This window comes from Pocillopora verrucosa, chromosome 4 (genome assembly GCF_036669915.1).
Source record: "Pocillopora verrucosa isolate sample1 chromosome 4, ASM3666991v2, whole genome shotgun sequence".
Lineage (NCBI taxonomy): Eukaryota > Metazoa > Cnidaria > Anthozoa > Scleractinia > Pocilloporidae > Pocillopora > Pocillopora verrucosa.
In genome coordinates this window covers 25,158,698-25,181,871 of record NC_089315.1, presented here as the reverse complement: position 1 = coordinate 25,181,871, position 23,174 = coordinate 25,158,698, and the positions used below count along the sequence as shown (strand labels likewise).

Genomic DNA, 23,174 nt, shown 5'->3' with positions numbered 1-23,174 from the left:
CCTAATCACACCTTTTGCGTTGCTTTGTGTCGGAGAGAAGCTGAGGAAGTGGAACATCAAACAATAATTGATCTGCTTGAGGCTCAACATCCTCTGTGTCTCCACAGGAGCAATGGCACTCGTAAAGGTTATACATTGGAAGGCATACAACAATATATGAAATAACACTCCAAACCTACTTTCAAAAGCATAGGAAATAGAACGAAAAGCAGAGAAAGTCTTTGCGTGGGTATACGGTATCTTGGTTTAAAAGAATAAATTTTTGTGACCATTCGCTTGGAGAGGAGTCTGTGTATACACAGTCATTCTGCGTAATTACCATTATGCTACACAGGCATGTAAATTTAGATATAAATCAACGTTGTTACCTTTCGTTTGGAAGCAAACTTTTGACGGTTGGAGAAGCAAAACTAGTAGGAATACCACAAAACAGAATACTTCAGACGCCATTGCTGACACATTTTGCACGTTGTTGCCAACAACCTCGTTTGAGCTAATTTGAATCGAGAGTAGGGAATTGGGTACATCAGAATATGGTAGATTTAAAAAAGTTTAAAGTAGTAGAAAAAAATTGTAAAGGTGAACTCGAGCCAAGAGGGCATTTTTCTGTGCAAAGTGAACATGAAATTGAATTCATATTTCGAGTCCTCAAAAATTCAATAAATTTGCATCGTAGCCTTCAATTTTTAATTTCAGTAATGGCCAAACTAAAAGAGACTCTTCGAGGTTCGAGGTCTCTAAGCAAAATCTTTCTAGAAATTTCTTTAGAAACAAGAGCGCTATGTAAATTGACGGTAAAAACGAAAGCTCGATTGGAAAGTGTCTTTTCAGTGGCCTGCACTCGAAAAATAGCTAAGGCAAGACAACTTTCCAAGCTATCTATGCGATGTACCAGTGTTGTAACAAATAAGAAATGTCGAAAAGTATATGTTTGTTTTCAGTAATTGAGCTGTAAGTTCACTCTAAGTTTTGTCAGATTTTCTTTCCTTGGGTCACGTATCCTGTCCTGTGTAAACGCATTCATGAACATATTAAGTCTGACAGATTTACTCAATCAAGTCAATTAGGCTCTCCGAAACCCAGTCAGGTATAGTGAATGGGAACAACCAGACACTCCTTTGGCTCATAGCTAGCAAGGTCAACAAGTTGGAAAATTTTTGCGTTGCTTTTAATGTCCACGTACATTAAGAGAAAGGAACCCTGATTCCCTCATTCGTCCTTGGCCGTACTCTTACTACGCATGCTCAAACTAGCTAGCTTGAAGCTCTGTCAGGTTCGATCACCTGGAACAAACAAACAAGCACATACGTTAAGATAATTTATTTATAACTGAGTTGATAATGTAGATTGGCCACGTTAGAGAGTTTCAAAGCTGACGTTTCGAGTGTCTGCCCTCCGTCAGAGCGAATGGAAACACTTATCTAAGATTGCCCTATCCTGTTGAAAACTGAGGACGTCCAAATGAAGAATCGCAATGTCTTTTTTTTCAGTGTTGTAAGGAACGCACTACCCTTAATTGTAACTCAATTGTAAGGAAGGTCTCTCCAGCTGCCATCCAGCCTTCCTTATAGACAGTCGTCCTTTTAAACATCACTGAGTATAGTTTTCCTGTTTATCATCAAAACATGTGGAGGTAGATTAAGTTACATGGGCTGGAGTGTCATTTGACGATAAGCACACGATTTAGGTATCAAATGTGTCAATGGTCGATGTCAGCATTGTTGGATGGTGACTTTGTTTACTGAACACGTGTTGTCACGCAATTTCACGTGTAAAGTAGCTAATTGAGCGTGACCCTCGTGGTGAACACCAGCTGGATAATAACAAACACCACTACTAGCAACCTGTCTTCGTTCGAAGTCTGATGTTTTTACTAAAATAATAACCAAAGAAACTTCTTACCCTAACGTAAGAAATTGAATTTCAAAACACTTTAACCACAAATGAGGGGAAAGGAACCAGCTGGGTACGATCAGAGGGTGTGAACTGTTAAATTTTTTTTACATTTAAGTCTGCAATAGACTTAGTATTTCGACGGCTAACTTTTATTTTTCACTGAAATCTTAAATAAAGATTCGTCAGTTTACATCTCATCTACTTCTTGTTACATTTTTTAGGTAAGGAACATGCTGGTGTAGATATTGACTCTAAACAACCTTATTTCGAAGCCTGAAGAAGGAGCCTCCCCCCCTTCCCTTCCTTTTAACCCTTCCTACCCTCCCTGTCCTCCTCGCCTCGCCTCATTTTCTCATGGTTGAAAATTAGTTTCAGGCATAATTAGGACTGTGAACATGATCATACCAGTTATTAAAAACCAAAAATGTCATAATACATGTAACTATAATCTATGAACTTCTGCTTGGATTGTCCGCCATTGATCTAAACGGTTTACATTCTTAAATACGAGATGTGAACAGTTTTCTGAGCGCGAAGTTCGAGGAAAACTTTGAGCTATCAATAGAAAACAAGATCTAAACAATTTTAAACATCGATAGACTCATTTTCAATTAAAATACTATGCTATTCTTTTTAATATTAAACATACACGATAACTATTAATCTAAAATTTAGGAAAGTAGACTTTTGTTCATCTTGGTGTGAGAGGTCCTTACGACTTGTCTGCTTTTATTTTACGTAATTCTACGATCACAACACTTTTCATGTGAAAGGGTTTTTCCTAAAATCTAAACAAGAACAGATAGAAAACGAACTATACTATCTCTTTAATTTTAACTTGACTGTTTAAAATGAAACAATTAGCAGTCAAATCGTGTAGGCCCAAATCGTGGGCGTGTCTGTGCCATGACCTTTTAGTAGGTCGGCGGAGCCTCTACACATAATGCAATTTTCAAAGAATTCAAAGTTTTGAGTCCTCAGAACAAGAATCCCCCACCACGATGGAGGTTTTGTGACTATCATCCAAGCTGTGGTTTGACGTTGCTTTGACTCCCGATGGACGTGGAACATCAAACGACGTTTGGCCGTGTAGAGCCTCAACATCTTCTAAAGCTAGAGGAATAAATTGACAGAGGAAGTTTTCCTTGACAACAAAGACAACCGCACGTAGTACTGACTAACAAACCTGAAACTCTAAGTATAAAACCGGCAGTACTACATAGACGCACAACCATCATGAGGTAAATGCATTAACACAGGCTTTTTTTCATTTAATAACATTACTAATTTAAACAAAGGAACGCTTGATACCATTGCGTCAGAGGGTAATTTAGAGTATTTGCAGTTATTCTCCATACGTTACCCAAGTTATAGAAGTCTAACAGCTTGACAATGTACTTACCTTTACTTTTGCAGATAAAGTTAGATGGTTGGAAAAACAAAACCAGCAAGAATCCCACCAGAGTTAATACTCCAGGTGCCATTACAAACACATGCCGTACGTAGTTACTAACTGCCCCATTTGAGCTGGTTCTAAATTGAATAGAGGAATTGAGGAGTTTATTAAATCGTGCATAATTTTAAAACTGTTGTTAAAATTTCAAATTGTCAAGGATGGCCTGGTCAGGCTCGTAAAGACAAGCCTGTAGAATGTACTTTTCGAGTTTTAACAAATCGGCTGGTCATCTAAACGTTTTATATAGCATGTTTCTTGTTCCTTCCAAGGTACATTACAATAAAGATTTGATAGACCAACCTTTCTTCCGGATAAAATTCCTGTATACCAATGATAAGTACACCGCTTGAGATTCTGGCAATTACAGTGATAATGGAAAACACTGATCCACTGGTTTCCTGCCAGGAAATCACCGTATTAACTCATTGATCTCAGATGGGAAACCAACATTGGTACTAACATTTACGTAATTTTTAACTCTTTACCCCCAGGCCTAAGACCAACAGGTCTTTAATTTCTCCTCCCAGTGTCACTGCTGAATCAAACATTTACGTCAAGAGAGAAAATGGTAAATGATCGTCAATCAAAATGAAGGTCTTGATTTTCAGAAAAGTTCTCCTTGTTAGTTTTGCGGTAAATTTATAGAGAGCACTCTGGAAAATTTGCACACTAATCATGGTGTTAATCCAGTTTCGGAACTAGTCCGCGACTGAAACGGTTCTTTTTCAGTACCCTCTGTGACTGACCTTGAAAACTCGCAACAATCTCTCAACCGATCAGATGTAACTCGCAGTTTCCCAAACTTCAGGTGATCGAACTGTATTTACTTTAAATTCCCATTAGCTCCTTGTAAGAGTTTTATTTCGTTCTGACAAAGAATTGGGATGAGTTTGGATTTTGTTTTGCAACATTCAAAAGAAATTCCACGTCATTTCAATTTCAAAAATGGCTGGTTGGAAATGCACTGTAACTGAACTGATCAGAGTTTGCGACTAAGTCTTTCTTCGAAACCATTTAAACTTGTTTCGAAACACTAACCTTATTTTCCCCTATCAGCTCGGTGATGAAGACCAGTGCCATGACGTACATAATCGACAGACCACTTCCTATCATAACCACTGGTGCATAAGTTGATTGTCTGGTGGAGAAGGTTTGAAAATAGCTCCAAACAGCGCCACCCATCACTAATAAGCTCGCCAGAAGGTAGCTCCACTATGATGTACATATCAATGAAAGAATGAAAGTTACTAAGACTAATTTAACAAATAAAGTTGTTCTTGATTCTGTAACAAGCAAGAAACAAAGAAAAGGTCTGAGAATCGTTTGAGGAATCGAACTTCTGACTACCTTTACTTGAGAAAAGATGGTTCATTTGTCCATTAAGTTAAATAAAGCCATTGAGATGATCGTTGATTTATTGCCCCTCTCAGCCAATCATTATCAACGAGTAGATAAGCCGACGTTTGGCGCAATCAATGCATTTCCACTATCACAAAGGTGGAGTGACCAGCTAGAAAAAGCTGTTAATCTAGGTCTTACCTTACTTCCAATTTTCCTTTTCAGTTTCTTACACGTTGAACTCGCTAGAGAGCCACTGGTTAAGAGGACGAGTGGAAAATAAGCGGTAGCTGCCTGATTCAGGACAAAAGTAGGATGAGATTATTATAATTATGAAAGAGTTTGAAAACAACTGAGCACTTCAGATTGAACTATACCTTGGGGAATGATAATCTCTCTGTGAGGAATAGCGGTAAATAGCTGTATACAGAGTCCTGCGCAAGGCGTGTACATGTAAAGATAATAGCTACCTGAAAATTAAAACACGAGAAAAACATCACAGGGAGTCAACTAAATCAACAAACAAGGATAGTTGGAAACACGAGGGTTTACCATGTACACGTTTGGATCTTTTAGCCAGTGTTTGATTCCTTTTGGACGTCTTCCCTCAGATATAGAACTTGTCGATTGAACAGGGAGACCATGAAGATCAGGGTTATCCGCTGAAGTTAACGAATTATTTGTGTCATCGCAACCTTCTATTCTTTCGATTTTTCTGACGTGCTGTTTTGGAAAATCTTGCGTACTTTCATCCAGACTCGTTTTGTTGTTAGACGTGTGATCGAGATTAAACCTCTGTCGTTCTGTTCCGTTCATTGACGGCATTTCCAGAAACCCAGAAGGATCGAAAGTCGCAGAGTTTCTTTCCTTCCTAACTGATGTACCGCAAATGCTTTCCTTCCTATGATCATCACCTCCATCATCTTCAAATCCAGAGTTAGAGAGACCAAATTTACAATCATCCGGAAAAAGGACCATTCCATGTTTTCTTTGCTTAAATACGGTACAAAAAGATGTCTTGGGGGCCGCGCTGTTGGTCATTTTCCACATATCTTTATCAGTAGTGTTTTTGATCTCTTCTTGCCTGGCGTTCCACGACTCTTCATCAGTTGCCTGATCATCGTCTATACCGTCCATTGTAACTTGGTTTTCCATGGCACCAAAACATTTTGGTTGTTCGTGCTCTTCGTGTTGTAGTCTGAACAGGATGTCGTCAAAATCAAGCGTTCGTAGACTCTTCTTGCGTTCACTATCAAAATGCTGTACTTCTAGATCGGTTTTCCCGTCGGCAAACATAGCAACAGCAAACTTCTGCAGAAGACTTCGTTTTCTGACACGCACTTCATGGCTTTTGGTTTCTCCACATCCGTCCATCTCATTTTGATGTTCTTCATATTCAGTTGAAGCCATAACCATGTTAGTAAACTTAAAAGCAAGACTGGTCCGTCTAGAATCTTGAGCAAAAAAAAAAAAAAAACAAGCAATTAACGAACGTCTGTTTTTTCTGTCTCAGGGCTCAACGATAGAATTAAATCATGTCACCTTCAGGAACATGTCTTAACTCTTTGTCGGATCAACTATTAACATTTATTCCCTCAAAATGATCTCAATAATACTTTTATAACAATGGATATCTGGACTTCTTCTTGTTTAGTTTTTGTTCTACTTCTTTTCCCGTTGGAACTTGTAAGTGAAAAATCTGAGTAACCCAAGCTAAGCTGAAGGTTTTGCGCTGCGCTGGAAAAAAAAGGTATAGTAACGTTGTCCAAAAAGACGATCCTTAGAAGGCTAGGTTGACGGATGAAATTCTTTGCCCCATCCTAGCCATCTACTTGGCTGGTTCTTCGAAGTAAAACTCAAGCTACTAACGTAGTCGACATTTAGCCTCTTGGCGGAATGCAGTCTAGAAATAACTGAAGAGAGCTTGAGGGTTGGATATCCTTACCGTGACCACTAATCTTAATCTCCAGTTGACATGCACTTCTGAACTAGATATTTTGCTTTAAAGAGGACGTTGTCTAAATATTTCTAGATTGGACCACCTGTATCAAACTTGTGGAATGCCTGCACACAGTCATGGTTAATAGATTCTCAAAAATACCGAGGCAACAATACACTAGATATCAAGAAGCTCCATGCAAAAATAAGACCTATTCCCCTTAAGATGAGGACGAGCGGCGTTTTCATCTTTGTTTGATGTGGGAGAGGAAGTTACATCTGCAATTTTAATAGAAACAACGACGGTTTTTAAAATGATGCACCACAGTACATATCCATAGACTTACTTGCATTTTCGGGTCCAAACTCTTCAATGAATTTTCCAGGAGCTTTCTGCAAAATGACGGGAAAGTGGCCAGAGTGGATTATGGGTTGCTATAGATAATGTGTAGACCATACCTCTATCCCTCTGGTCACGCAATGTAACTTCAAGACCTGTTCAGATTAATACACCTCTTGTAGATAAATCAAATGAAGAACGAAGAAACAATCGCACAAGCGCGCCGCTATTAGCTCCATGGTGTTGTCTGCTTTCCGAACGCAAAAATAAGCTTTTGTATGACCATTATTTGAAAAGGAAATATCTTTTTTGCTTTCTGTCTCACCGTAAGATCCGTTGTGACCCTTTCTTTACTCTGACATTTTTGAGGTTCCTTTGTACCAATGTGGAAGATGGCTGCAAAGAAGAGTCCTGTTCCAGTCGCAATCCACGAGAGGTACTGTTTAGAAAAGAATTAATCAACTAGCATCTTAACCCTTTAACTCCCAGAAATGATTAACTTGTAACCTCTCCTTGTAGTAAACATCCATTCTCCGGCCAACAGTTGATGAGAATAGTCGTACTTATCAGATAGAAGTTTTTATCTTGATTCAACGCTTAATTCTGAAAATTAATTTATAAGGAAATGTAAAGCAGCTCTAAGAGAGAATTGACAGTCAGATCTTGAAAGTTGCAAGGTTCGGGACAAAAAAATATTTTTAATGCCAGCAGAGATGTGTGGAAAGAGGCTGAAAGGCTGCCAGGCAGCGCAGGGAGAGAAAACCAAATTTCTCCAACCCGTTTTTTAATTGCGTTAATTATTATTTCATTGTATTAAGCCTCCGCCTGATTGTCAAAGCATATTGTAGCATAGAACTATTAACGCATTTATTTACCACAAAATCTGGAAGGCTCTCAGGTCCCAGAGTATCGGTATTGTCTTGTCCGAAAAGGCTCCAGGCGATCACGTATATGTAAATACCACTTAGGAAGCTGAACATTGTCCTTTTGAACATGAAAAAGAGAAGAATAAGAAAAACTGCTTTTAGATATCGCGTTTATCATTCCTACAAGATAAGTTAGTAAAAAACGGCCTCAGAGTGTCCGTGCTTGAGTTGGGTTATATAAACGTTATACAAGTAATTTATACAAGTATATTTAAAATAAATACGATTGCCGTATGAACTATGTGTCTTAAAAAAGTCTCCTGAAGCAAACTTCATGGCACTAAGAGCTGTACATTCTCGACGGATTATATTGTGTGGATGACGACGTACACTACACGTCTATCCTCCAGTAGATCTTTGGTAAGAGCCAAACAAAATGGGTGAACAGTTAATTCAATATAATACTATAAATATAGCAAACCTGATGGCGCTGAGATCTGTTAGTTCTTCAACCGACACAGCTGAAGTTGTGATGAAAGCCAGGTGATTTATCTCCACCACGCTAAAACACATGTTATACAGTGAGTACAAGAAACCGTAATAGACGATCGGAAGCCAAGTTTGATGACTTCCACTACAGAGAATGCAACGGTTGACGCAGAAAGGAACTACGATTCCCATAAATACCGTTGCCATAAGATGCCAAGATTTTCGCATTCCAATTTTCTGTGAAAGAATGGGTACTTTAACCATATCACCGAGGTAACCAGAGATTACTGAAGTCAAAGCGTCGACAATTTGTCCAATGAGTATTATAAGTCCAGTGTCCGCAGCTGAAAGTTCCATTACTTCCATGAAAAATAAGAGACCAAATGAAAACATGCGCTTGCAAAGGTCATTGAATATAATTCCCGCTGCACACAGTAACATTTCTCTTGTACGCATTGTAAAAGCGAGTCTCATTGGTCTAAACACGCCACACTCTCTTTCCCCCGCTTAAACGTGCTTCAATTCTATGGGAAGCCTATTTGCACCACTTTTATATGGGTGTGTGGGTGTGTGACGTTCCCACTTGATAAGGAAATCATGCACCAATCACAGCTCGCTTTTTGTTGAATAAATTACCTACCACGCACAATAGCTGTTCTCTTGTTTGCATTTTAACCAGAGATGGTTAGATGCTAGATGAAAACTTTGCAAATTAGTTGGATAAAGATTCACCATAATTATCTTGAATCATGTACAAGTTAACTTGATGCTGTCCTTAAATACAACCTCAAAAGTAAATCCCTGCGTGACTGACTGCTTGAAACTTCATGGGTTGTTATAATTGGAGCAATTGAAACTAAACCTAAAGCCTCACACAGGAATACAAGTTGCAGTCTTTTATGGCCAGTAAGGTCAATCAACGGCTGAATGCATGGTAAAAACTGATGAATCTGTACGAAGCTTAATTCCACATTTTCGAGCACTCAAAATGGAGCTCTGAGCAGACTTGCGCAAAGGTAGAAGGTTTTTTTTATTAAATTAGAGTTATTTTTTATGACTTTTACGAAGCAAGAGGCAATGGTACTTAAGTAAACCGATTTACGCTTATATTAGCGTTGTAATGAAAAGTAAGTTTAGGAGAGTCTGCTTATGAAATAAAAACTTTGCGTCATCATCTGATTAGCAAATTATTACATTTTGACGTGCTTCCGTTTTGTTATAGATCAAAGGTGCCGTCAAAATGTGCTCGTGGCACACGAGGCGCAGCCGAGTGTATAATTGATGTTCTTACCACATTTTGACATATTATATGATCTTAAATTGTAAATCCACGTCAACATGTAATCTGTTTATTTTAGATGATAAAAAGGCAAAATTGTGTGGATGACGACGTAAACTACACGTCTATCCTCCAGTAGATCTTTGGTAAGAGCCAAACAAAATGGTTGAACAGTTAAGTGTAACTCAATATAATACTATAAACATAGCAAACCTGATGGCGCTGAGATCTGTTAGTTCTTCAACCGACACAGCTGAAGTTGTGATGAAAGCCAGGTGATTTATCTCCACCACGCTGAAACACATGTTATACAGTGAGTACAAGAAACCGTAATAGACGGTGGGAAGCCAAGTTTGATGACTTCCACTACAGAGAATGCAACGGTTGACGCAGAGAGGAACTACGATGCCCATAAAAACCGTTGCCATGAGATGCCAAGATTTTCGCATTCCAACTTTCTGTGAAAGAACGGGTACTTTAACCACGACAATTTGTCCAATGAGTATTATAAGTCCAGTGTCTGCAGCTGAAAGTTCCACTACCTCCATGAAAAATAGGAGACAAAATAAAAACATGCACCTGCAGAGGTCATTGAATATACTTCCCGCTGCACACAGTAACATTTCTCTTGTACGCATTGTAAAATCGAGTCTCCTTGGTCTGGACACGCATACTCTCTCTCTCTCCTTCACTTAAGAATGCTTCGATTCTAGGGGAAGCCCATTTCTTCCACTTTTATATGGGTGTGTGACCAAGGGTCTGTATAATTGCCAAGAAAAACTGATGATTGATGATAAGTAGACTAATTATTGAAATTTCCATGATTGAAAGGAAGTTGATTGAGAAACATTGATGGAAATTCGAATCGAAAGTCACGTTCAAGGCCACCTTCCATGACCTACATTTGGCGGATTATTAACTACTGCTTTTAAAACATTGACATTGGAAATGAGTTAACCATCTCTTTGGAAGAAGAAATATGAACTGAATAACCTCCTTCGGACTGTCATCGTTACTTGGATATCCAAGTCACATGTTTATATAGTCAGTGAACTGACCCTACGTAATTGGAAGTGCCAAACTAAAATGGTCACCATAACTACAGGCTGAAACGCGACTGATTTTGGCTTGTTTTGAGTCATTGATCCAAATTAGAATAATTTAGAGTTGTGGATTGCAAAAGCAATTATTTGAAGTAAAATGCAGTTCCAAACCATCTGTTCACTTTCAACTTTCTTTCATATGCAGGCAATTTAATCTTAAGCAAGTAATTGCACTATGTCTTTCTTGAAAGACAATTGTTAGACAATGTAGTTCTATTCGAGCAACCATTGTTTGTGTCCATCAGTAAAGATACCACCGTCTCAGAACTCAAACATCCCGTAACCATTTACTTAACTTTACTATAACCTTGTGTATGGTTTATCCAACAAAACCCACGCATATTATATTTCTGGAAAGAAACTATAGTTTTGTGTCCTTAGAAAAAGAATGAACTGCAGCGACGGAAGAGTTTTGATTTGCATCATACCACAACTTTGGCGTTCCTTTGTTTCGGAGAGAAGCTGAGGAAATGAAACATCAACGATAATTGATCTGCTTGAGCCTCAACATCCTGTGTGTCTCCACAGGAGAAATGGCACTCGTAAAGGTTACACATTGGAGGGCATACAACAATATATGAAATAACACTCCAAACTTACTTTCAAAAACAGAGGAATTAGAACAAAAAGCAGAGAAAGTCTTTGCGTGGGTATACGGTATCTTGCGTAAAAGAATATATTTTTTTTGACCATTCGCTTGGAGAGGAGTCTGTGTATATTCAATCATTCTGCGTAATTACCAGTATGCTAGACAGGCATGTGAATTAAGATTTAAATCAACGTTGTTACCTTTCGTTTGGAAGCAAACTTTTGACGGTTGGAGAGGCAAAACCAGTAGGAATTCCACCAAACAGAATACTTCAAATGCCATTGCTTACGCATTTTGCACGCATTTGCCAACAGCCTCGCTTGAGCTAATTTGAATCGAGAGTAGGAAATTGGGTACATCAGAAAATAGTAGATTTTAAAAAGTTGAAAGCTGATGAAAAAAATTTTAAGGGTGAACTCGAGCCTATAGGGCACTTTTCTGTGCAAAGTGAACATGAAATTGAATTCATATTTAGAGTTCTCATCAATTCAATAAATTTGCATTGCAGCCATCAATTTATAATTTGCTCTTGTCGCGCGGTTGTTAAGTAACTACACCGACATTAGAAATTTACAGAGTGCTGTTCTATTATGGAAAAAAAAGAAAGGTTCTGGGGAAATTTAGATTGACTATTATGTTTTAGTGTTTATTTTGCATTGGCTAGGAAATGCATGCGATTTAGAGAAAAGAAATGGTGCGATTCGTGACCCCAGTCAGATTGCAGGAATCACCAGGGATTTTCAAAGTGAATATAGTATGCGCATTTATTCTGCATACTCTGTCTGCTGGTTCACGATATTTGGACCCTTGAAATACGCTTCGAGATCTCTAAGCGAAATCAATCCAGAAATCTCTCTGGGAAAAAAAGAGCCAGGTAAATTGACCGTAATAACGAAAGCTCGGTTGGAAAGTGTCTTTTCAGTGGCCTGCACTCGAAAAATTGCTAAGGCAAGACAACTTTCCGACCTGTCTATGCGATGTGCCAGTGTCGTAACAAATAAGAAATTTCGGAAAGTATATGTATATTTTTTTTTTCAGTAATTGAAGTATAAGTTTACTATAAGGTTTGGCAGATTTTCTTTACTTGGGTCACGTATCCTGTCCAGTGCAAACGCATTCATGAACATATTCAGTCTGACAGATTTACTCAGTCAAGTCAATAAGGCTTGGGGACTAGGCGACTAGGCAATTAGGTTCTCTGAAACCCAGTCAGGTATGGTTAATCGGAACAACCAGACACTCCTTGGCTCGTAACTAGCTAGGTCAACAAGTTGGAAAGTTCTTGAATTTTTGCGGTGCTTTTAATGTCCACGTACATTAAAAGAGAAAGCAACCCATTTTTCTTGCGACTAAATTTGATACCACTCAACCATAGAATCGAAACGTTTCAATAAAGGAGAAAATAGAAAACCATTGGAGACAAAAGGCCCTGATTCCTTCATTCGTTCTCAGCCGTACTCTTACTACGCATGTTCAAACTAGCGAGCCTAAAGCTCTGTCAGGTTCGATCATCCGGAAGGAACAAGCAAGCACGTACGTTAAGATAGTTTGGATTTATTTATGACTGAGTTGATAATGTAAATTGACCACGGTAGAGAGTTTCAAAGCTGACGTTTCGAGAGTTAACCATTCGTCGGAGCGAATCGTACTCGGCCGTACTCTTACTACGCATACTCAAATTAGCTAGCTTGAAGCTCTCTCAGGTTCGTTCACCTGGAACAAACAAAGACGTATTTTAACATATATTACTTGGTTTTATTTATAACTGAGTTGATAATGTAAACTGGACACGTTAGAGAGTTTCAAAGCTGACTTTTCGAGTGTTAGCCCTCCGTCAAAGCGAATGGAAACACCCACCTAAGATTGTCTTTTCCTGTTGCAAACTGAGGACGTCCAAATGAAGTATCGCAATGGTTGTCTTTATTTCCAGTGTTAAAAGAAACGCACTACCCTTAATTGTAACTCAATCGTAAGGAATGTCTCTCCAACTGTCATCCAGCCTTCTTCAGAGACAGTCGTCCTTTCAAACAACCCTGAGTATAATTTTCCTGTTTCTCATCAAAACATGCGGAGGTAAAGTAAGTTACATGGGCTGGAGTGTCATTTGACGATAAGCACACGATTTAGGTATCAAATGTTTCAAGGGTCGATGTCAGCATTGTCGGATAGTGACTTTGTTTACTGAACACGTGTTGTCACGCAATTTCACGTGTAAAGTAGCTAATTGAGCGTGACCCTCGTGGTGAACACCAGCTGGATAACAACAAACACCAATACTAGCAACCTATCTTCGTTCGAAGTCTGATGTTTTTATTAAAATAATAACCAAAGAAACTTTTTTACCCTAACGTAAGAAATTGAATTTCAAAACACTTTAACTAAAATGAGGAGAAAGGAACAAGCTGGGTACGATCAGAGGGTGTGAACTGTAATATTTTTCTTACATTTCAGTCTGCAATAGACTTAGTATTTCCACGGCTAATTTTTATTTTTCACTGAAATCTTAATTAAAGATTCGTCAGTTTACATTTAATCTTGTTCTTGTTACATTTTTTAAGTAGGATATGCTGGTGTAGATATTGACTCTAAACAACCTTATTTCGAAGCCTGAACAAGGAATCTTTCCCCCCTTTCCCTTCCTTTCACCCTCCCTTCCCTCCCTGCCCTCGCTTCCTACCCTCCCTGTCCTCCTCTCCTCGCCTCATTTTCTTATGGTTGAAAATTTGTTTCAAGCATAATTAGGACTGCGAACATGACCATTACCAGTTATTCAAAACCAAAAATGTCATAATACATGTAACTATAATCTATGAAAACTTCTGCTTGCATTTTCCACCATTGATCTAAAGGGTTCACATTATTTATTCCGAGATGTGAACAGTTTTCTGAGCACGAGGTTCGAGGAAAACTTTGAGCTATCAATAGAAAACAAGAAGATCTAAACAATTTTGAACATTGATAGACTCATTTTCAATTTGAAATCTAAACAAGAACAGACAGAAACGAACTATACAATCTCTTTGATTTTAAAACGAAACAATTAGCAGTCAAATCGTGTAGGCCAAAATCGTGGGCGTGTTTGTGCAATGACCTTCAAGTAGGTCGACGGATCCTCCACACATAATGCAATTTTCAAAGTTTTGAGTCCTCAGAACAAGAATCCACCACCACGATGGAGGTATTGTGACTATCATCCAAGCTGTGGTTTGACGTTGCTTTGACTCCCAATGGACATTGGTAAACTTGAACATCAAACGACGATTGGCCGTGTAGAGCCTCAACATCTTCTGAAACTAGAAGAATAAATTAACAGAAGAAGTTTTCGTTGACAACAAAGACAACCAAATGTAATACTAACTAATAAACCTGAAGCTCTCAGTATAAAACCGGCAGTACTAAATAGACGCACAACAATCACGAGGTAAATGCATTTACACAGGCTTGTGTCATTTAATAAGATTATTAATTTAAACAAAGGAACGCTTGTTACCATTGCGTCAGAGGGTAGTTCAGAGTATTTGCAGTGATTCTCCATACGTTACCCAAGTTATAGACGTCTAACAGCTTGACAATGTACTTACCTTTACTTTTGCAGATAAAGTTAGATGGTTGGAAAAACAAAACCAGCAAGAATCCCACCAGAGTTAACACTCCAGGCGCCATTACAAACACATGCTGTACGTAGTTGCTAACCGCCTTATTTGAGCTGGTTCTAAATTGAATAAAGGAATTGAGGAGTTTACTAATCGTGCATAATTTTGAAACTGTTGTTAAAATTTCAAATTGTCAAGGATGGCCTGGTCAAGCCGGTAAAGACAAACATGTTGAATGTACTTTTCGAGTTTTAACAAATCGGCTGGTCATCCAAATGTTTTAAATACCATGTTTCTTGTTCCTTCTAGGGTAAATTACAGTAAAGATTTGATAGACCAACCTTTCTTCCGGATAAAATTCCTGTATACCAATGATAAGTGCACCGCTTGAGATTCTGGCGATTACAGTGATAATGGAAAACACTGATCCACTGGTTTCCTGACAGGAAATCACCGTATTAACTCATTGATCTCAGATGAGAAACCATCATTAGTACTAACATTTACGTATATTTTGATTCTTTACTCAATAAGACCAACAGGTCTTTAACTTCTCCTGACAGTGTCAATGCTGAATTAAACATTTACGTCAAGAGACAAAAAGGTAAATGATCGCCAATCAAAATAAAGGTCTTGAATGTTAGAAAAATTCTCCTTGTTAGTTTCATGGTAAATTTATAGAGAGCACTATGGAAAAATATTCACCCTGATCATGGGGTTAGCCAAGTTTCGGAACTAGTCCGCGAATGAAACGGTTCTTTTTCATTACCCTCTGTGATTAGCCTTGAAAACTTGCAAACAGTCTCTCAACTGATCAGATGTAACTCGAAATTTTACCAAACTTCAGGCGACCTAACTGTATCCACTTTAAACTCTCAGTAGCTGCTTGTAAGAGTTTATTTCGTTCTGACATAGAGTTGGGATTAGTTTGGATTTTGTTTTGCGATATTCAAAAGAAATTCCATGTCATTTCAAATTAAAAAATGGCTGGTTGGAAATGCACTATAACTGAACTGATCAAAGTTTGCGACTTGCTCTTTCTTCGAAACCATTCAAACTTGTTTCAAAATACTAACCTTATTTTCCCCGATCAGCTCGGTGATGAAGACCAGTGCCATGACGTACATAATGGACAGACCACTTCCTATCATAACCACTGGTGCATAAGTTGATTGTCTGATGGAGAAGGTTTGAAAATAGCTCCAAACAGCGCCACCCATCACTAATAAGCTTGCCAGAAGGTAGCTCCACTAGATGTGCATATCAATGAAAGTATGAAAGTTACTAAGACTAATTTAACAAATAAAGTTGTTCTTGGTTCTGTAACAAGCAAGACACAAAGAAAAGATCTGAGAATCCTTTGAGGAATCGAACTTCTAACTATCGTAAGTTGAGAAAAGATGGTTCATTTGTCGAGTTAAGTTAAATAAAGCCATTAAGATGATCGTTGATTTATTGACCCTCTCAGCCACTCATCATCAACAAGTAAATAAGCTGACGTTTGGCGCAATCAATGCATTTCCACTATCACAAACGTGGAGTGACCAGCTACAAGAACCTGTTAATCTAGATCTTACCTTACTTCCAATTTTCCTTTTCAGTTTCTTACAGGCTGAACTCGCTAAAGAGCCACTGGTTAGGAGGACGAGTGGAAAATAAGCGGTAGCTGCCTGATTCAGGATAAAAACACGATGAGATTATTATAATTATCAATGAGTTTTAAAACAACTGAGCACATCAGATTGAACTATACCTTGGGGAATGATAATCTCTCTGTGAGGAATAGCGGTAAATAGCTGTATACAGAGTCCTGTGCAAGGCGTGTACATGTAAAGATAATGGCTACCTGAAAATTGAAACAGGAGAAAAACATCACAGAGTGTCAACTAAATCAAGAAACAACGATAGTTGGAAACGGGAGGGTTTACCATGTACACGTTTGGATCTTTTAGCCAGTTTTTGATTCCCTTTGGACGTCTTCCCTCAGATGTAGAACTTGTCGATTGAATAGGGAGACCATGAAGATCAGGGTTATCCGCTGAAGTTAGTGAATTATCTGTGGTATCGGAACCTTCTATTCTTTCGATTTTTCCGCCGTGTTGTTTTGGAATACTTTCATTCAGACTCGTTTTGTTGTCAGGCGTGTGATCGAGATTTAATCTCTGTCGTTCTGTTCCGTTCATTAACAGCATTTCAAGAAGTCCAGAAGGATCGAAAGTCACAGACTTTTTTTGCTTCCTAACTGATGTAACGCAAAGGCTTTCCTTCTTATCATCATCATCTCCATCATCTTCAAATCCGGAGTTAGAGAGACCAAATTTACCATCATCCGGAAAAAGCACCATTCCATGTTTTCTTTGCTTAAATACGGTACAAAAAGATGTTTTAGAGCCCGCGCTGTTGGTCATTTCCCACATATCTTTTTCAGTAGTGTTTTTGATCTCTTCTTGTCTAGCGTTCCACAACTCTTCACCAGTTGCATGATCGTCGGCTTTACCGTCTATTGTAACTTGGTTTTCCATGACACCAAAACATGTTGGTTGTTTCTGCTTTTCGTGTTGTAATCTCAACAGGATGTCGTCAAAATCAAGCGTTAGTGGACTCATCTTGTGTTCACGATCAAGAAGCTGTACTTCTAGATCAGTTTTCCCCTCAGCAAACATAGCAACGACAAACTTCTGCAGAAGACTTCGCTTTCTGACACGCAATTCATGGCTTTTAGTTTCTCCACATCCGTCCATCTCACTTTGATGTTCTTCATATTCAGTTGAAGCCATAGCCATGTTAATAAACTTAAAAGCAAGACTGGTCCGTCTAGAATCTTGAGCAAAAAAACAAAACAAGCAATTAACGAGCGTCTGTGTCAGGGTTCAACGGTGGAACTAAATCGTGTCAATTTCAGGAACATTAGTTTTTGTTCTACTTCTTTTCCCGTTGGAACTTGTTAGTGAAAAATCTGAGTAACCCAAGCTAAGCTTAAGGTTTTGCGCTTCGCTGAGAAAAAAGTTTTAGTAAAGTTGTCTAAAAAGACGATCCCTAGAAGGGTAGGTTGACGGATGAAATTCTTTGCTCCATCCTTGCCATCTACTTGGCTGGTTCTTCGAAGTAAAACTCGAGCTACTAATGTAGTCGACATTAGCCTGTTAGCGGAATGCAGTCTAGAAATAACTGAAGAGAGCTTGAGGGTTGGATATCCTTACTGTGACCACTAATCTTAATCTCCAGTTGACATGCACTTCTGAACTAGATATTTTGCTTTAAAGAGGACGTTGTCTAAACATTTCGAGCAAAATTGGTGCTGTCTCCTGATTGGACAACCTGTATCAAACTTGTGGCATGCCTGCACACAGTCATGAAAAATAGATTCTCAAAAATACCGAGGCAACAATACGTTTTTGCGTTTTTCAATTTTTGTCGTTCATTATATATCCATAGCCTTACTTGCATTTTCGGGTCCAGACTCTTCAATGAATTTTCCAGGAGCTTTCTGCAAAATAACGGGAAAGTGGTCAGAGTGAATTACAGGTTGCTTCAGATAATGTGTAGACCATACCTCTATCCCTCTGGTCACGCTATGTAACTTCAAGACCCGTTCAGATTAATAGACCTGTTGTATATAAATCAAATAAAGAACGAAGAAACAATCGCACGTGCGCGCCGCTATTAGCTCCAAGGTGTTGTCTGCTTTACGAACGCAAAAATAAGCTTTTGTATGACCATTATTTGAAAAGGAAATATCTTTTTTTTGCTTCCTGTCTTACCGTAAGATCCGTTGTGGCGCTTTCTTTACTCTGACATTTTTGAGGTTCCTTTGTACCAATGTGGAAGATGGCTGCAAAGAAGAGTCCTGTTCCAGTAGCAATCCACGAGAGGTACTGAATAGAAAAGAATTAACCGACAAGCATCTTAACCCATTAACGCCCAGAAATGGTTAACTTGTAACCTCTCTCTCTTATCCATCCAACAGCTGATGAAAATACTCATACCTATCAGATAGAAGTTTTTAATCTTGATCTAACACTAAATTCTGAAAATTAATTTACAAGGAGATGCAAAGCAGCTCTAGGAGAGAATTGACAACCAGATCTTGAAAGTTGGGATGTTAAGCACAAAAAAAAGATTTTTAATGCCAGCAGAGATGTGTGAAGGGAGGCTGACAGGCTGACAGGCAGTGCAGGGAGAGAAAACTAAATTGCTGCAACCTTTTTTTAGTTGCTTTTTTTTTTAGTTCATCGTATTGAGATTCCGCCTGTTTGTCAAAGCATATCGTGGCATAGAACTATTAACGAAGCTGCTACTTACTACAAAATCTGGAAGGCTCTGAGGTCCCAGAGTATCGCTATTGTCTTGTCCGAAAAGGCTCCAGGCGATCACGTATATGTAAATACCACTAAGGAAGCTGAACATTGTCCTTTTGAACAAGAAAAAGAAAAGAATAGGGAAAATTGTTCTTAGATGTCACGTTTATCATTCAGGATAAGTTAGGTAAAAATGGCCTCAGAGTGTCCGTGCTTGAGTTGAGTTATATAAAGTTATACAAGTGATTTATACAAGTATATTTAAAACAAATACGATTGCTGTTTGAACTATGTGTCTTAAAAATAGTCTTTTTAAGCAAACCTCATGGCACTAAGAGCTGTACATTCTCGACGGATTCAGTTACAGTTGTAATAAAGGTGATTTATCTCCACAATACTCAAACAAATGTTATACACCGAGATCAAGAAGATGTAATAGACAATTGAAAGCCACCCATCATGATTTCTATTACAAAGAAAACAGCGGTTAAAGAAAAAAGGAATGATAATGCTCATTAAAACTGTTATAAAAAGGTGCCAAGATTTTCGCCCGCCGGGATTCTTTGAAAGAAAACTTTTAAATGAAAAATTAAGCTGCCGCCAGAGGTCGTTGAATAACTTTCCTACCGCGCACAATAGCGAATCTCTTCTCCGCATTTTAACCAGAAGGTAGACGTAACCAGTTCATATGAAAACTTCGCAAATTAGTTGGATAAAGATTCAACATAATTATCTCGAATCATGTACAAGTTAACTTGATGCTGTTCTTAAATGCAACTTCAAAGACAGATCCCTGCGTAATTGGCTGCTTGAAACTTCGTGGGGTGTTAGAACTGGAGCAACTGATCCGAAACTTGAAGACTCACACAGGAATACAATTTGCAGTCCATTATGGCCAATAAGGTCAATCAACGGCTGAATGCATGATAAAAACTGATGAATATATACGAAGCTTAATTTCACATATGTGAGCACTTAAATTGGAGGTCTGACAGACATACAGATAGGTAGAAGGTTTTTCATTAAATTAGTGTTATTTCACATGACTTTTACGAAACAAGAGGCAATGGTGCTTAAGTCAACCGACTTACGCTTACATTAGCGGTGCAGTGAATAGTAACTTTGGGAGAGTTTGATTATGAAACAAAAACTTTGCGTCATCATCTGATTAACAAAATTATTACATTATGACGTGCTTCCGTTTTGTTATAGATCAAAGATGACGTCAGAATGTGCTCGTGGCACACGAGGCGCAGCCGAGTGTATAATTGGTGTTCTTACCACAGTTTGACATATTATTCAACAAGTAATCTGTTTGTTTTAGATGATAAAAACACAAAATTGTGCGGATGGCGACGTAAACTATGCGTCTGTCCTCCAATAGATCTTTGGTACGAGCCAAACAAAATGGGTGAGCAGTTAAGTTTAATTTGATATAATACTTTTAAAAATAGCAAACCTCGTGGCGCTAAGATCTGTTCGTTCCTCAACCGACACAGCTGAAGTTGTGATGAAAGCCAGGTGATTTATCTCCACCACGCTGAAACACATGCTATACAGTGAAAATAAGAAACTGTAATAGACGATGGGAAGCCAAGTTTGATGACTTTCACTACAGAGAATGCAACGGTTGAAGCAGAGAGGAACTACGATTCCCATAAATACCGTTGCCAGGAGATGCCAAGATTTTCGCATTCCAATTTTCTGTGAAAGAACGGGTACTTTAACCATATCACCGAGATAACCAGAGATTACTGAAGCCAACGAGTCGACAACTTGTCCAATGAGTATTATAAGTCCGGTGTCCGCGGCTGAAAGTTCCATTACCTCCATGAAAAATAAGAGACAAAATGAAAACATACGCTTGCAAAGGTCATTGAACATACTTCCCGCTGCACACAGTAACATTTCTCTTGTACGCATTGTAAAAGCGAGTCTCCTTGGTCTAAACACGCCACTCTCTCTCTCTCCCTCACTTAAGAATGCTTCGATTTTATCGGAAGCCCATTTCTTCCACTATTATGTAGGTGTGTGACGTTCCCACCTGATATGGAAATCGTGCACCAATCACAGCTCGCTTTTTGTTTTCCAGATTTCCTACCCCAGCCCTCACAATATTTTACTCTGACTAAAACGAATCGAGCTCGAAACGCATTAAGTTAATCTTTTGCGTCATTTGAAAACCTAGATACTATGACTGAGTGCTTCTTTTCTTGGCGGTTTTAATGACTTTTTTAGGATATATAATGTTTGGTTTCTCCATTGAAAATCACAATAGATCGTGAAAGACCACAGAAATTTAATTTGATTTCTGGTGCAATTCGTATCCACAGTAAATTTTTTGTTCTTATTACACACACAATAAATTGACCTTCCTTAGAGGAACTCGCTAAATCATAGATTAACGCTAGAACTTGGTTATAGTTTATTATTCTTGACAGTCATCAAATTGATAAAGATCGAGGTTGATGATAAGTAGACTAATTATTGCAACTTACGTAATTAAAAGGGAGTTGATTGAGAAACATTGATGCAAATTCGACGAAGTCTCGTTCACCGCCATCTCTCATGACCTTCATTTGGCCGATTATTAAGTAGTGCTTTTAAAACACTGACATTGGAAATGAGTTTACCATCTCTTCGGAAGAAGAAATATGAACTGAATAACCTCCTTCGAACAAGGAATTATCGTTATTTTGATATCCAAGTAAAATGTTTGTTTAGCCAGTGAACTGACCCTAAGTAATTGAAAGTGCAGAAGCGCGATTGATTTTGGCTGGTTTTGAGTCATTGATATAAATGAGAATAATTTAGAGTTGTTGATTGCAAAAGCAATTATTTGAAGTGATATGCAGTTTCAAACCATCGGTTCACTTTCAACTTTCTTTCGTATGCTTGCATTTTAATCTCAAGCAAGTAATTGCACTATTGTTAGACAAGGCAGTTCTATTCGGGCAACCGTTGTCTGAGGTCTACTTCAGTAAAGATACTGCCGTCTCAGAACTCAAACATCCCGTAACCATTAACGTAACTCTACCATAACCTTGTGTATGGTCTGTGCAACAAAACCCACGCATATTATATTTCTGGAAAGAAATTATAGTTTTGTGTCCTCAGAAAAAGAATGAATCGCAGCGATGGAAGAGTTTTGATTTGCATCTAACCACACCTTCAGCATTGCTTTGTTTCGGAGAGAAGCTGAGAAAGTGGGACATCAAACGATAATTGATCTGCTTGAGCCTCAAAATCCTCTGCGTCTCCACAGGCCGAAATGGCACACGTAAAGGTTATGTATTGGAAGACATACAACCATATATGAAATAACATTCCAAACCTACTTTCAAAAGCAGAGGAATTAGAACGAAAAGAAGAGAAAGTCTTTGCGTGGCTAAACGATATCTTGCGTAAAAGAATAAATTTTTGTGACTATTCGCTTGGAGAGGAGTCTGTGTATATACAATCATTCTGCGTTATTATCATTATGCTACACAGGTATGTGAATTTAGATATATATCAACGTTGTTACCTTTCGTTTGAAAGCAAACTTTTCACGGTTGGAGAAGCAAAACCAGTAGGAATATAACCAAACTGAATACTTCAGACGCCATTGCTAACGTACTTTGCACGTAGTTGCCAACAGCCTCGTTTGAGCTAATTTGAATCGAGAGTAGGAAATTGGGTACATCAGAGTATAGTAGATTTAAAAAAAGTTTAAAGCAGTAGAAAAAAAATTGTAAAGGTGAACTCGAGCCAAGAGGGCAATTTTTCTGTGCAAAGTGAACATGAAATCGAATTCATCTTTCGAGTCCTCATAAATTCAATAAATTGGCATCGTAGCCATCAATTCTTAATTTGAGTAACGGCGAAACTAAAAGAGACTCTTGTCGCGCGGTTGTAACGTAACTAGACCAACATTAGAAATTTACAGAGTACTGTTCTATTATGGATAAAAAGAAAGGTTTTGGGGAAATTTCGATTGATTATTTTGT

At 38.4% G+C, this 23,174-nt stretch overlaps 2 protein-coding genes across 2 annotated transcripts; both read right to left on the bottom strand.

Annotated features, from left to right (window-relative positions):
- Positions 1 to 2,042: 2,042 nt before the first annotated feature.
- Positions 2,043 to 8,779, bottom strand: LOC136280262 (uncharacterized). The gene is made up of 11 exons (XM_066165239.1): positions 8,316 to 8,779; positions 7,844 to 7,952; positions 7,294 to 7,407; positions 6,976 to 7,021; positions 5,243 to 6,144; positions 5,068 to 5,160; positions 4,892 to 4,984; positions 4,391 to 4,564; positions 3,653 to 3,750; positions 3,299 to 3,429; positions 2,043 to 3,009 (listed from the first exon to the last, which is right to left on the bottom strand). The coding sequence occupies exons 1-11, from the start codon at positions 8,777 to 8,779 to the stop codon at positions 2,858 to 2,860; spliced, it is 2,376 nt and encodes a 791-aa protein (XP_066021336.1). The 3' UTR covers positions 2,043 to 2,857.
- A 5,557-nt stretch (positions 8,780 to 14,336) lies between these two features.
- Positions 14,337 to 21,108, bottom strand: LOC131774669 (uncharacterized). Its single transcript, XM_066165238.1, has 11 exons — positions 20,645 to 21,108; positions 19,190 to 19,298; positions 18,649 to 18,762; positions 18,329 to 18,374; positions 16,816 to 17,708; positions 16,641 to 16,733; positions 16,465 to 16,557; positions 15,964 to 16,137; positions 15,229 to 15,326; positions 14,876 to 15,006; positions 14,337 to 14,587 (listed from the first exon to the last, which is right to left on the bottom strand). Exons 1-11 carry the CDS (start codon positions 21,106 to 21,108, stop codon positions 14,427 to 14,429), a joined length of 2,376 nt encoding a protein of 791 aa, XP_066021335.1. The 3' UTR covers positions 14,337 to 14,426.
- Between the last annotated feature and the right edge of the window lie 2,066 nt (positions 21,109 to 23,174).

Coding starts and splice junctions, on each gene's coding strand:
- LOC136280262 (XM_066165239.1), bottom strand. CDS start 8,779: ATGCGTACAAGAGAAATGTTACTGTGTGCAGCGGGAATTATATTCAAT. Junction 6,145..6,975: donor GTTTGGACCCGAAAATGCAA/GTAAGTCTATGG, acceptor TTTTTGCTCAAG/ATTCTAGACGGACCAGTCTT. Junction 4,565..4,891: donor AAAGGAAAATTGGAAGTAAG/GTAAGACCTAGA, acceptor TGTACATCATAG/TGGAGCTACCTTCTGGCGAG.
- LOC131774669 (XM_066165238.1), bottom strand. CDS start 21,108: ATGCGTACAAGAGAAATGTTACTGTGTGCAGCGGGAAGTATGTTCAAT. Junction 16,558..16,640: donor AGAGATTATCATTCCCCAAG/GTATAGTTCAAT, acceptor ATCCTGAATCAG/GCAGCTACCGCTTATTTTCC. Junction 14,588..14,875: donor CTTTATCTGCAAAAGTAAAG/GTAAGTACATTG, acceptor TTATTCTTCTAG/TTTCAGAAGATGTTGAGGCT.